Source organism: Seriola dumerili, unplaced genomic scaffold, assembly GCF_002260705.1.
Source record: "Seriola dumerili isolate Sdu_G_001 unplaced genomic scaffold, Sdu_1.0 BDQW01000079.1, whole genome shotgun sequence".
Classification (NCBI taxonomy): Eukaryota; Metazoa; Chordata; class Actinopteri; order Carangiformes; family Carangidae; genus Seriola; species Seriola dumerili.
The window spans coordinates 732,223-747,539 of record NW_019174334.1 but is presented as its reverse complement, the minus strand read 5'-3'; the positions used below and the strand labels follow the sequence as shown (position 1 = coordinate 747,539).

Genomic DNA, 15,317 nt, shown 5'->3' with positions numbered 1-15,317 from the left:
TCAAATAAATTCCCCATCCTTCTCCATCTCAGTCTCACTTCATTTAGATTAGTCTGCATTAGCTAAAACTGTCAGGAAACCTGTTTCTTGTCGCAGCATATACTCTAAAGGTGAGAAACTGAAAAGATTATCAAACAAATCTATCATTTACCTGCATGATGAACTCCCGGCGCCGGGGCATCCCCCTCTCTGACAGCAGCAGGTATTCGGGCTCCTTCTCCTTTTTGGCCTGTTGGATCTGGGCCAGACGGCTGATTGGGTTCATGCCCTGGCCATAGTCTGGTCCCGTAGGGCAGAAGAAGAGGAAAGAGAGAGAGAGAGAGAGCGATCAATTCCAATTTTCAAATTCATTTATTGTGTTTTCAAAATTGTTGGCAGTCTCCTGAGCTTAACTGATAAGAGGAAAGGAAAGGATACGATATCAGATTCAACAGATAGATGCAAAAGATATAGAGACAAGTAGGATAACACAGGAAATTAGTAGGAAAAAAAAAATAATCTCACAATATCTTATTTCACAGGTTTGTTTGAATGTCAGTGACACTTCCGCTGGATATTTCTGCTGTACAAGGAGGTGTTGTGATAGAAGTTTACTGTGTCTTGAACACAGATGCCTTCAGCGTGTCAAAAATGTCTCCGATTTACATGACCATTTCAATTCACAGAATGAAACCATATCCTGCCTTTACACCCAAACCCTTGCTTGTCCCTCCGCAGCTGCAGTACCTTGAGGATGGTCTTGGTGCGTTTCTTGTAGTGCGTCTTGGGTTTCTCCACAGCGGGGATGAAGGGCAGCTTCTTCAGGTCCTGCAGGATGGACAGAGCGGCACGCTTCTTGGACAGCTTCTTGCTGTTGCCCTCGCCCTCAGCAGAGAACTCCCCCACGGTGACGCGAGTCAGGAAGCTTTTCATGTGTGGGGGGCCACTCTCCTTCAACACCTGGTGACACAAGGTGGAAATGAGGGACTTGTGTAAATAAAATCACCATATATACCAGATATAAAGAAAACAGACATTTGAGAGACAAAGCAGAAAAGACAAGAAAATGAATCTGAATATGTGTGTGCGTTTTTGTTATGCACGATATGTGTGAGTGCGTGTGTGCAGCGCGCTCTGCAAGCAGCTACACCAGGTGGTCCAAAACATCTGCTCTCGATGGTCACAGTGCTACCCACCCATATGCGCGTGTGTTATTCATATACAAAACACGCACACGCACACACTGACGCACAAGCGCACATATCAAGAGTAACATGTTCCTAGATGACAGTCTCTAGTGATGAAGGCTCAGTTTCCTTCCTCTAGCCTCTGGTCACCTGGGAGACCTAAAACAAACACCGGCTGGCGTTAGGTCATGCTTCTGCAATCACATCCACTTCCTGTGAAGTCCAAGAACAGTGTGTGAGTGTGCGTATGTGTGTGTGTAGCAGGTGGGGTTCTCCCCAACCTTATTTAGAAAAACATACTGGCGGAAGAATTAAGTTTCACTCACTTACTGAGTCCAGCAGTACATTTTCAGCTAATGCGGTCGCCTTTTCAATTCGTAGCTCGCCGACTTTCTCCCTCGCTCTCCCTCCAGCTACAGACGCTGCGTGGAAGTGTTTCTTTGGATTTTCTCATACCCACCCACCCCCCACCACCCAACCACCCACTCACCCCCCCCGCTCTCCTTCATTTGAGCTCAATTTGTGGTGCAGAAAGCACAAATTGTAGCAATCAGATGCAATCTAGAAACAGTTAATTTGAACCCAGTGACCGATAAAACAGATTAAAATGATAAGCGGAACCTTGAGCATTCCTCGAATTCTTCACACATCAACACAGACTAATACCAGTCCTTGAAGAGAACAAAGGATAATGTGTGCAAACCCCTCCTTCCCCGCTACATAACAATAGCTGCAGAATTTAGTATTTTGTTCAATTAAACTAAAATGACAAAGCAAGTTTGGTGGATGAAAAGCAAACAAAGAAAGGTCAAACCCAATTGCTTGTTAAATGTATCCAGAAATAATAATAAATAAATAAAACTACAGATCTATGCAGACAGATCAATGCCCATAACTCCTACCACATAGACAAGACACTCAGCCTGTTACTGCAGAATATAAAAAATTTATTTGCTCTAAAATTGCATTTAATTTAGGTATCTTCATCCTACTTTCTCAGTAGGTAACTGCAGGACATTCTTGTTAACACTGCTGACACTGGGCCTCGTGTTTGCTGTCAGTGTACCTGTTAGCCTGTCAGCATTCCTGCACAATGAGTTTTAAGTATACAGTACGTAAGGATGTGTGTTGCAGAGAAGCCTTGGAGCACTAGCTGTCCAAGCTAACAGCCAAACTCTCTCCCACCCAGGGGATCTGCTCTGGTCTTGCTCATCACCAGAAAAAGGAAACACGACATGGCAGCTTCTCGTGCATTACAACATTCAATGGGACTGGAAACGTCCCATTTCTGAGCTGTTTCATCTTTGTTGATGGTGTTGATAATGACGCTACACATCACTGGCCACTGGTCAGCTGAGATTATGTCACTTGGAGAAAAATATGAGCTACTACCAAAATATGGACAAGCAGATGCAAGTCTCTGATGAGTCTTCTTCAGCTGTCCTAATTTTGTAGCTGTACTCAATCACTCACCCAAGCGTTCACTCCCTCCTTGTCCATCACAGACTCCTTTAAACATGTGTAACTGTTCAGCTTATGTGGTTGAGCAAGATGGTAGGGTAGCTGAGACATAAACAGTGTTGCACCAGAGGATGAATCTGCACAAAGGCTTATTTTCCTCACACAAACACAAGTGCATACAATGTCTTCAAGTTATGGAAACGAGGACGGTGTTCTTTGATGTTTGTTTTCCTTTTCTGAACGCTCCCTTCAAAGTAAAAGACTGGAAACAAAAAATACCGCAGAATAAGTGATGGACAAGTGCTGCAGTGATAAGATTCATATGTGTTGTTTAAGGTGAAAACATGCAATTATGGACAAAAAGCAACAGCTCAAATGTGGCCTTCATAGGTTTATGGTATAGTCAACAAACAGTATGAGACAAAGTGTGTATCTGTGCACACGTCACACACTCTTGGCCCAGGACGGCGGCAGACGAGCTGCAGTCAGTCTCCTGGCAGACGACACAGGATCTGCGCCACACCGATGGGATTTCAGTACTTTCATTCATTTACACGCGCACACCCACACACACACACACACCCACACACACACACACATACATGCAAACAAACACACAAACACACCTGTCTCCCACCTAATGACAAGGATCAGGTTGTACACAGGAAACGCTTTTTTTTTCAGTCCCCTTCTCTTCTTGTCTCTTCATCTCTTCTTTTTCAAACATGGGAGGCCTTCTCTTCGGCTTCTCATGGAGACATTAATACCCTGAGCAGTCTGAGGATATGTGCATGCGAGACCTCAGGTACTCTGGAAGAGGAGGCTATGGGAGCAGGGCAGGACAATGGTCGGGACTGGGAGAGGGAAGAAAGGCTCTTTTGTGATGAGTAGTGGATGGACAAGCCCTGAGGGAAGCTGCTTCTTGTAAGATGGGTGGTTCTTGGCCCGGACCCTCTTTTCTTGTGTCCTCTTTGGAAAAGGAGCCTCCGATCCAACACACAAGCTGTGATTTATAGATTGGTTCCTCTTTGATGCTGACATCTGTTTGATATTGCCTGACGGGCGGATTAAATGAGCCAACTGCCTCTCAGGGTGGCGGCGACCCTCATCGTTGCAGAGGGATGGGAAAGCAGACACTCGCTAGCAGTGACTCACGAGTAATTTCATGCCCCAGTGAGGGCAGGGATGAGATGATGTGAAAACATGGCTGCTGCGAACGGCGTTCACATGAGAGATGACCATTATGGTTCTGTGTAGGATCCATGAATGCATAACTGTGCGTGTATATGTGTGTGAGTATGAGAGTTTGACTGGGGGTGTGGGAGTGTAGCATTTCTTCTCAGAGCATCAAAGAAGACACGGTAAAGAGGATGTGACATGGCAGGAGAGGAGATGAGGCCAAACTTTGTCTAATGAGTTATAATATAATAGAACCAATGGGCAAAAAGAGACCCATAGAGACATGTAATTCATACTTGGTCTCCAGCCACGGCGTAGTGGCAGGGTGAGAGCATATTGCACGCAACATGCTGATTGAGGATGAAAATGAATCTGCTGGAGAGCTATCAGGAGTATGAGGCGGACAGAAAGGTATGTAATGCCAGGAGAGGGAGATGATGATTGCAGCTTGGCCTTCAGACAGTTTAGTTTGACATGGCACAGGAAAGCAAATGTGGTGTGACTGATATGCAGAGATGGAGAACAAAATGAACATCTTCATGCACGAGGTTTTAGCAGAACGAAAATAAAAAGACGGCACCTAAGGAAACAAAACTGTTTCCACTTTCTGTTTCTTACTTCAAATCAGGAAATTTATTTGCAGCACAGGAAAGGCAGAGCAAATCCAGCAAAACACTGCTGACACGAGGGCCCACAAATCATAACTTGTGAAATAGGCAAAGAATATTAGCTGTTGATGGAGATGTAGATAGATGGTGAAAGAAAGACAAAGTGGGAGAGGAAGCACAGTGAGAGAAGTTACTGATTTACTGCTCATCAGACAGCAGTAATGAACAGCCAGTCTCCAGACTGACAGTGAGCAGAAGAGAGACTGATTGGAGGAATGTGGCTGTGGTCTGCTTCTTTTTTTTTTTCTTTTTTTAAAAACAAAAAAAACAACGCCACTCTCAGCTTCCAGTTCAGAAGGACTAAAATTGAAAGTGGAGTAAATGCTGTCAATGACAAAGACATGACAGCTAATGAATCACATCAATCCAGATTTAGCTGGCTGAAATTATTAATAGCAGTTCCAGGAAGGATGGCCATGTCATGCTCTGATGAGCAAATGTGTTTTTGAACAAAGAAGAGAGATTTGAGGGGGGGGGCGGCTGCAAAAGGGAGGATTGGACTGCTTTCCAGATATTTTTTCCAATGTTGTGTAAACTCTTATTAGCAAGAAAAGTCAACAGAGTGAGGAGAGTCTCCCTCCCTTCCTTCCATCCCAGTCTCCATTTCCTCTCACCCCCAATCCGCCTATCCCCCTAGCCTCAACACGCTACCGCCCTGTGTGTGATTTTTGGGAATGATGGCAGGAGAGGTGGAAGGGAGGGATTCTGTGGAGGAAGGGAGGGGGCACACAGAGTAAACTGAGCCTCCCTTGTTTTTGGCACCTTGCAGAGTGCAGAAGAAGAAGAGGGAGCAATGAGGGAGAGAATATTGGATGAGTCAGCTAAGATATGGTGAAAGCCAAGGAGAACGGACCCAGCAGGTCATGTAAGGACACACTGGAGTTCTTAGTGGATTTAGAAAAGTTGGGGGCAGTGGCTCTAGTGGTTAAAAAAGCACTGGTAGGATTCCCTGTAACATCCAGAGGAGTCTCACTGTGCAAAACTAAAACCCTGAGTAAGGCAGTTAACCCGCATCATATCCAGCCGAACATGCCAGCAGGAGATTGTAGCAGCACTGGGCAGTTCCCAGCTTAGTTTATCAAGGACACAAACCCTCTGCCAAAAGCTTTTCCCAGGGGCAGCCGTGAATAAGACTATGTTCTTGTCTGAACCAGCAAGCCAACACAAAGGTGGCTTAAGATTCATTTCCTCTGATGGTCACTGCATGTTTGTGTGGTAAACTGACTGAGAATGAAATCCATTACTGTAATACACACACCAGGATTTCCGACAGCTGTTTATGGAAATGGTGGGCTGCTTCTTAAGAACCGATGACAGTCTTTTCTCTCTCTCTCAAGTTTTAAGAGATGTGTACATCTTTCATAAATAAAGATCAGACGCCGCTGGGTCTGCCAAAGCCCGCCAAAAAAAAAAAAAAAAAAAAAAACGATAAATCTCTCGCAGTGCGGAAATGTCAGTCACAGTTTAAGCTGCAGGTGTGTGACAAATGACTCCACGCACATGCGAGAGAGTAGAAGCACTGAAGCACAGCATCTCCAACTGGAAGCACTTGTGTATAATGCTTTGAATTTAAAGTAATTTGACGCTTGATATTCAGCAGATAGACTTGTATTTTATACAACGTTTATTTAATCAGGTAGCCTCATTGAGATCAAGAGAGACTTGAGTAAGGAAAAACCTGAGGGAAGATGCTGTAAAACATAGATTGTCTCAATGACTCCCATCAGAAGTTGTTTCAGAGAGGAGCATCGGGCCACAGCTCTGCCTCTCTGTCTGTCTGCCCCTCACAATGGATCACGCAGGTGAGCATACCAAATGTCTACATGAAACTGAAGGCGGAAGTTAAAATACAAATTTTAAATTATGAATTCTGACTTTTGATTAAATCACACTTTTAACTCTGGACTGTGCGAGATGGAGGGATGGGGTGTGGCATCAAGGTCCCAAGGTCATCAGAGGTCATGTCACGTTGAATTACAGAGAAATGTGTGCAAAATACTGCACAGATTTTATGTGCCATTTTATGTAGCACAGAAGCCATTAAAAAAAGATATCTTAGGTGTGAATATTAAGCACAAGTGCGACAGTGGAACCTTCGGTAACCTCATAATGCTCTGTTTATGTTGAAACTGGTGTCAGAGACCTTACTTGTTGTATTGGATTGCGTCATATTGTACTGGTATGCGAAATAATGTAATAACACACGTGATGTTTCCATCAAACATATTAACTAAACAGGGGATAAAATAAGAGGAATATTGGTTCAAGTTGTTAAAGAAAAGGTTTTGAAAAAGATTTGTCTATTTATTGCTTTTAAGCAGATTTTATTTAATTTCATGGGAAAGTACAGGATGGATACTAAATTTATTTAAACTTGCAGTGCCGGATGATCCACACTGATCACTACTTTATCAGCTGAGTCACCCACAAAGTCACTGGATCCACTTCAGTGTCGCACATCAGTCCGGGAACATTTTGAACTTAGAACCATGAGAATTTCCACAAGCCATAAAAAAAACAGTAATCCGTCCAAGAATTCCTGTTTGCACATTTCTTTTTAACCACGTTTGAGATAAGTGACCTCATTGATGTAAAAAAATTAAGCAAAACTGGATAAACACACATCCTCACACAGATTACATTTTATTATTATTGCGAGTAAAGACTTATCAGTGTGACTCCTTCAAGTTTTTCTGTCTTATCTTCTCACGGAGCTAATGAGTTGTTTAGTTTTTGTAATACTTACCGCTCTATAACTTGCACAAACCCAGGGATTACATCATGACTAATCATATGTCCCCCTCAGTCCATAGCCTTATCCTCATTTCCTGTTCATTCATGTTATAACTTCTAGGAAACACATGACTTACAATTTACTGTAGCCCCGATGATGACAGCATCACTTGGCCTTATTTTTGTGGGTATATGTGTTATAACTACGTCATGTCTTTCTCACCTCAAAGTTGACAGACAAGTTCCTCTTGAGGGCAATTTCGTAGACCAGGCTGATCTCTGATTTGCTGGCATCAGTGCCTTCCTCTGTCTCCCCTTTCTCTTCTGGGTTCTGGAAAACAATGCCACAAAAAATAAAATAAAATAAATCAGAGGTCAAAGTGGTAAAAGAAGACCTACTGATTGTTATTGCTCACACTTGTGTTGCTTCTTGGTTATAGGTATCAACATGCTCATAACACAAGTCATAGTACTATTTCTCATTATTAGATTTTCCCTTGAGTCACAATTTCAAAAACTTGATGTTCCTTTCCCTCTGACCTGCATGTAAGAAAACACACGTACACTCACACACAGAGAGAGAACTGTCAGGGGGTAAAGTAACATCTATTATTCATGAACTGTCAAGAATGCCATGACTACAGCTAAAATTCAAAAGTGCAACATCCACCAAGTTTGCATCGCTGTTATGGTGAATGCAAATGAGAGCAAGAGCCTCTGACATCATTTAGATTCGTGTTTGGAAGTATTATGGTTTTCCAGTAAATGAGAAACACACAGAAAAAGATGTATTGGATAAGACTATGAATAACTGTGGAGAATGTTCAACCGCCTATATGTCAGATGACATGTCTGTGGGGAAAAAAAGGCTACATTGAAGATGCAAAGTCTTTCGCAATGGCGTTATCAAAGTGTGTCTGCTGTTGCTGAGTGAGTGATAACGTCGAATAAGTGATGAAGTTACAATAGCGGTCAGCTCAGTGTTGGACTTTTCCTATTGGCCGTTGCCGTTTCAAAAATTATTTGGCCATTTTGAACATTTTCTATTATTTCATCATGGGGCGTTTATAACGGATTCACAACAGTTTTCATTTCCAGAGCCCTTCAGTGACTTTTTGTCAGAAAAAGCACCTAGCAACAAATCAAGCTGCATTTTGGAAAAAAAACTTCGCTACCTTCCATAGAAACGAGTCGCCAGTACAGCCCTGTGAGCCAGAGGCACATCTCTGTCTAAGCTTACTCTGTCCAGTGAGTGGTAGAGAGGCGGAGCAGCAGTTTTGATACCGACAGAGGCTGAGAGTTTTGTGAAAGACAAAATAAGAAAGACATTCTGTCTCTTCAAACTTTCTCTCTGAGTGATCATTTCACAAGTACATATAGCCAAAATCACAGCACAGCCATTCTCTCTTATATGTATGGTGATTTTGTCAGACAATGTCACAGTTATAAAATTTCAACATAGCAAGAGCAGCAGCTTGGAAATGGCTTGGAAGTGACTGCTGGTTAACATGTAGTATTCATCGGCCAAGTTGCGCTACTTCATACTTGCTCTGTGGTATGACAACAGACACAGAAAAACGTGTCAATAAAACAACTTTGTAATTAATGTAGAGAAATAATCAGATATTATCTTTAGATTTCTCTAAGTTTTATAAATTTTAAAGCAAGTATTATGCTAATTGAGCCACTATTTAATGTTGAGGTTTTTTAAAATAAAATGGAAGGAAAATGTATCCTGTTTTTTCCGACTGTACAAAAAAAAATAATAGACCATGACCCCAAAATAGTGGCTCATATCAAAGACTTTTCAGATTTACACACCTAGAGTGTGGATGTCCGCCAAGCTGCTGCAACAAGAAGCCTGTCTGTTTTCTGTCTAAGATCCTTATCTGATATGGGATTGAGATGTCAGTATTCCTGGACATGACTGGTGGTCCTCTGTCTGCACAGGAAGGTATCTTATAGGGGGTGGTCCACTAAATTTGAGAATTATTGCATATAAACTCTCTGTTCTTGATAGACATATTATTATTTGTGAACATCAAGAACCGTCTCGCCCTCAAAACAGAAACTGGAGAACAAGGACCCAGAAGGAAAGGATTGTTAAGGTCAGTGGGAAAGCACCAGCAGATTTTATTGGGATAACCACATATTTGTTGGTTCCAGATAGACCTAACAACATTGCTATGTTAAAAATAATTTTTTTTTCAATCCACAAAATTTGACGCCCATGAATCTATGAAGTAATTCTGGACATAATACCAGATGACTCTAGTCTGAGCCTTCAGTCAGTTTAGCAGTTTTTGAATAACTAAGTCAGCTGTTTCAATATGGATCAGACAGACTAAATCTATTATAATTAGAAGTGTAATTTTGAGGAATTCTTAAATAGATCACTATATGCCTATAAAATACAGTATTGCTATTTGTCCCTTCTACTAATAAAGAAACAAACCCTTAGTTCACTCCATAGAGATCATATCATCAGCCATACAAGGGGCTTTTTGGTGCCAATTGTCTATGGGAATATAGAGTGCTGTCTCGATCTTTATCTTTTCATGTCCACCTCTTTGTCTGATTAAGTCTGAAAGGCTGTGGTCTTTCCCTTTGGGCTCCTTCCCTTCTCCTTCTCATTGTGTGACCTGATACGTCGCATGATTCATACTGCGAGATCTCTTGGATTTCACAGGAAACAGTCACGTGGTTCGATGCACCTACCGCACAGGGACGAAAGACTTGGTGCTGGCGAGAGGTGTGCTTTCTTGTGCGTGTGCTGAGACATACATCATCTGCCTCTTGTATATATGTATGTGGACACAAGAGACACCTGAGAGTGCAGTCAGTCCAAAAAGCCCTTTCTTCTAGTTCTCTTGTATCCGTGGTTTTCATGGTTACATTTTCCTCTGCTGCCGTTTCTAGCGTTCTTGATATATGTGATTAATAGTGTGAATCCCCTCTCAAGGCTGCAATATCAAGCCACTGGTTATAAGCCGCTGCGTGTGTCTGTGGGTGTGTATCCGTGTTCAAATTGGAATAACCAAGCAGATCAGCAACCTTCTTGTGACAAAGACAAATAGAGGGCTAAATCTGACTTTGGTGCTGCCTCTACATATGGATGTTGTAGACAGAAAGTATAAGCAAGCGAAGAACCCATATAGTGCTCTGAGACATTAACACTCACCCTGAAGGAGCCGTTTGAATGAACAGTGACTGTGGGCGAACAGAATACTTCGCATTCACATCTATGCGCTTGGGAAACTGATTTCGTAATAGAAGAAAATCATTCTAGATCAAAGGATGGGAAGAGGGGCTTCCCTGTAGACAGAAGAGCATCAATCTTAGTAAAGTAACTTTATTGTAAAGGGCACAATTTCACGCGTCTAAATATATTCATGACCATGCAACCTTGCTCCTAGAAACTGATGATACAGATTTCCTCTCATAAATGCCCCAGTCAAACCACTTATTATGAGAAAAACAAACTGTTTTTCTCAAGGAGGACAGGAAGTGCACTTCATATGTCATGATTTCAATAACATCACCAGTATCTAAACCCACTAGCACTGGATTTACGAGTTAGTCAGCAGTTTCATTACCTAAAGTCCTGTGAAGTTGGAGTTGTTTCTTTTGTGTTTCCTAGGGTTACATATTGTTGTTCTATCAGTGTAAAAACACTCTAATTAAAGCGTCACTGATATTTACTTGTGGTCTTCCTCAAAATAAAGGTTTGACAGCCCTTGGTGAAAAGGAACACTTTTAGCTCGAGGGTGTCTACACACTTACACATGTAGGAGCACACACACTCACGCGGAGACAGAGTGACAGACATATACTGTAGACACAATGTGCCTCAATTTGTAAAGCAAGACTCAGAAGCAGCGGCAAACAAAGAGCTCATTTATGGAGGCCGACGCCACAAGACAGCAAGTCAGGCAAGAGAGAGGAGCCAAAGCGTTTTGAATAACCATCAGCAATGCCAGGCGTTGAAGATATGGGGTAATTTGATTTCCGGTGGGAGATTATAACAACAGTTAACAGCTATGCCTGAGGGGAAAATCTGGAAAGGTACAGTGACATTGGGAGTAGGCTCAAAGAAAAAGGACAAAAAAAAAAAAACACACAAAAAAAAAAAAACGAGGGACAGATAATGCATCTCTGCCAGGTGCAAACTAAAACTATGGAGATTGAAGGGCTTAAATTATACATTAGAGTAATTAGAGATGAGGTGGATTTGGATTCAATCTGATGAAAGCTGGTTATGCATTCATCTCAGTGACTGCAAAAAAAAACTGCATAACTCTTTAGAGCCTCTCCACGGAGAGCACAAACAGATCAGCAGTGCAAATCCTGACTTTTCATTAAGGGTAGAGTTTTCAAGTCGGACGGGGTCAAGTGGAGAGACAGAGTCTTCTGGGGTGAGAGCAGTCACATGCTGAAGGGTTGAGGCTGGGATGATTGGTGGAGAATTAAAGTGGAGAGTGGAATGACCTTTTACACAGCGAGTGAAAGACAGCCCTTTAGGTTTGGAGTGGAGCAGCTTTGTGTACATTAGTGTAACGTATAATGTTAACATATTAGCTACACAGTAGAGTTAAAACGATTGGGCAATCAACTGATCATTTGACAGACACTAAGTAAATCTTGGCTGATCATTGTAATCACATCATTATTTTTTACATTTGAAATAGAAATGTGATGCTTTTCGGTGTAATCGTTTGACATGACCGAATGTTGAGTACAAGTGAAGACACCTCCACTCTGCACTTGGTAATACACAGCACCAAACGTGACAGGAGTGGCTACTTGTTGAATGAGGGTTGTGTCTGAAGGGAGTGGGACACTGAATGTGAAAATCACTTGCCCTTGGAGGATAAAGCTGGGGACATTTTATATTTTTTATATTTTGTATTATCTGTGTAGCCAAAGTAGCCATACAGTACATACGATAGCTTATTTGTCTGTCATATAGCTCTGTTGTTAAAAACAGATTTGCACACTTTTCTCCATTATGTTGAAAATGGGCACTGGAGAGTTTTCAAGTCACTGTCATATTTATTTATTTATTTATTTTTATTTGTCAGAAATTACGAAAATATACAAATAACGCAGCCATTACCTTTAAGCAGGCCTAACACAGTTATTAAGAAGAATAAGTGGTGGTTTAGTTACAGTGTCTTGTCACTGCATAGTACCAATGCAATGAAAAGATTATTGCAGCTATCTCTGCATTGCAATTAGAGCTATTTACAGTGCAACATTTACTTTGTTTATTTAATTAATGAAAAACCCAAAATGGTTATGTACAGGAGCATGAAAAGTAAGGAACAAACAATATTTTATTTTCATAAGCAAGGCAGAAATCTATTTTTGTTCTTATAGTAATAGAAGAGCACTGAAGACAGCAGCAGGGATTCCCAGAGAAGGAGTCAACAATTGCATGTTAAACAACAGCTGGTATGCTGTGCTAGCGTAAAGCCTTTCTGTTTATACTTGTTTGTGTGTGTGTTTACCTGTGGTGGCCGTTCTGGGATAGGTTCATTGCGCAGGGCTTGCAGGGCCTTCATGGCAGCGTTGTGTCTTGCTGCTTGGCGGGTGCGTCCCTCGCCAATAAACTCATGAGTCCCCACGGACAGCTGCACATAGAAGATCTTAGGAACAGGATAATGGTACCTGGAATGAACAGAACAACAGAAGGGAGAAGGGAATATTTATAATAAAAAAACTGTTCACAACAACATGCACCAAATCGGGAGTGAAAGGATATTAGAGGAAGAGTTTGTTTACAGCCTTGAGTTAACATTTATCTAAATGACATAAAAACAGATGAAAAGGGAGGAAGAGGAGGCTCCAACATTATGAGCCAAGTTATCAATTCACACCGTTTACAGCGTTCCCAAATTAAAGGCCCACCACTTCATCAGGGTCAATTACTACACAATGGCCTGTTGGCTAACCACTTGAGTAATGCCTTGCTATTGAATCTCAGCTTAGGGATGCCTAACAAAGCAAAGGGACATATATATCCCCTCCTCTTTCTTCTGGCTCTGGACATAGATTTTCCTCTCTTTCTTTGGGTTGTGACAGAGCGGGACTGAGCTGTCAACGAGGAGATTTAGAGGTCTGCAAGTCCGCGTGTGTGATACCCCCTCCTGGGTCAGGGGGAGAATGGCTGAGAATGTCTGCCGGGTTGCGGACAAGGAAAGAGAAATAGTGGGAACGCTAACAAGAGAGGAGTGGAATCCAAAGTTTTTCATATCCGTCTCCCTGTCCTCTTTCTTATCCGCCAGTATATACTTGTATTCACAAGGACATACAGCCACCATATGTGGTAGACACAAATGGATAGCAGCAGCTAAGATTTATCTGTCTTGACTAGAGTCGGGTGCCAAAATGTATTCAATATTTTCATGTTTGGTCAAGGCATAAGCTTTTGATTAGATAATGAAAATCAGCAGTTAGTGAATATGGTGAATTTTATTTCATGATGTGCTGAGAAAATTAAAACAAGATTTACAGAAACGCATCTATCCCTTTTCCCTGTGTATACATATCTACTCTTTTTCAGTTACACCACAACATCTTACTTGGCACTGCAGCAGCCGTGAAATGTGAGAATTAATACTTGATTGAGTACGTGTGGGAATTTGGGGAACCCGAGAAGCTCGAAAATGTAGAGCAGGAGAAACTGTATAGACTGGAAACTTTTGCACACTTTCTTTCACAACCAATCAAACGCATGCATCATTAAATTAAAATATCTCGAGTCGTTTGCACCATATTTAACAGCAGCCCAACCAGCACTTCTTTAAATGTTTGAAAACGATAAGCATTCCCTTGTGTATATGCCAATATATTTAATGACTGAGATCATATGTTATTCTCTTGTGTCTCTAAAGTACAACTACACAAACAGACTCCAGCCATGCTAGCAGCCTTGTGAGGCTGTACACTGGTGCATCCAGCATTGCTAGCATACTAAAGTTTACCACGTTTACCCCCTTAGTTTAGCATGTTAGCATGCTAACATTTCCAGATTAGCACTAAATACAAAGTTCAGCTGAATGCAGGTATATGGTGATAAACCAAAGTATGGGACAAATTAAAATTCTGAGGTGATGACGATGCAAGAAGAGAACATAGCATCATCATCCCGAGGAAGATTTCACTGCATGTATCAAATGGAAGTTCATCCAAAAGTTGCTGAGATAATTCACTCAAAACCGCAACTGTGAACTTTGTGGCAGAGGAAAAGTCACAGGATTACCAAAGTCTTTGGTATTTGTTGAGTCAAAACCACTAATGTCTGTGCAACATTATTTTTTGCCAATTCATCTAGAAGATGTTGAGATGAAACCTATTGATGGGAATATGTGAAAAAACAGGGATCACCAACGTCATTAAGGTTCATCTTTAAAAGTCCCACTGACCAAGAGACTGACTAACAAATGTTTACCAAAAGTTACAGTACAGTTGAAATTTATCATATTTTGGATCTTATTTTCATAGATTTGGGCATCATTCCTATTAATCACACTGTACACACCAATTTGATGGTTGAGATCTGGAAATGTGGAAACACTGCTCAGCCGGGGAAACAAACACGAGCAGCCAGAAGATCATCCAGATTCTACACAAACCTCCATATTAGCCAAAATGTCTCATGTAAACATCCATCACACTTTACAGACCAATATCTGTAATAAAGTTGCAGATATTGATTTTCCCAGATGTCAGCAACTACTTTGGTGAGTAAAGTGTCATCATAACTGACAGAAACGGTGGCATTACTAAGTAAATTATGTAATAATTAGGAATTTTCCTTGAAACTTGACAAAGTAATCCCAAACATTACTGTGGCCACTTTTTTACATTTTTCCACAGAAGTTCTAGAAATACTGCCTCCTCACCAGCAGTAATTCCTACAAGCTAACTGTACCACACGTCATTCCTCTGAACAAACCTCCAGTCTTCCCACTCTCATCATCTCTTTCCCCAATCTCCTGCCCCACAGGCCAAACAATGAGTCAGCATTTTACTCCCAGAATTCCAGCAGGTCTTTCTCCAGCCCACAGCCCTCCTCTCATCCGTCTGCTCTCAGCTCCTCCTGGCC

The 15,317-nt window shown here is 41.7% G+C and overlaps 1 protein-coding gene across 2 annotated transcripts in view; it reads right to left on the bottom strand.

Annotated features, from left to right (window-relative positions):
• The window catches only part of stau2 (staufen double-stranded RNA binding protein 2), a 102,420-nt gene that overhangs the window by 68,074 nt on the left and 19,029 nt on the right, over window positions 1–15,317 (bottom strand). For both annotated transcript variants that reach the window (XM_022744236.1, XM_022744238.1), the window contains exons 6-9: window positions 12,718–12,877; window positions 7,431–7,538; window positions 727–939; window positions 152–289 (exon numbers count right to left, since the gene is read on the bottom strand). In XM_022744236.1, the coding sequence (XP_022599957.1) occupies window positions 152–289; window positions 727–939; window positions 7,431–7,538; window positions 12,718–12,877 (619 nt within the window). The remainder of the gene's footprint in view (window positions 1–151; window positions 290–726; window positions 940–7,430; window positions 7,539–12,717; window positions 12,878–15,317) is intronic.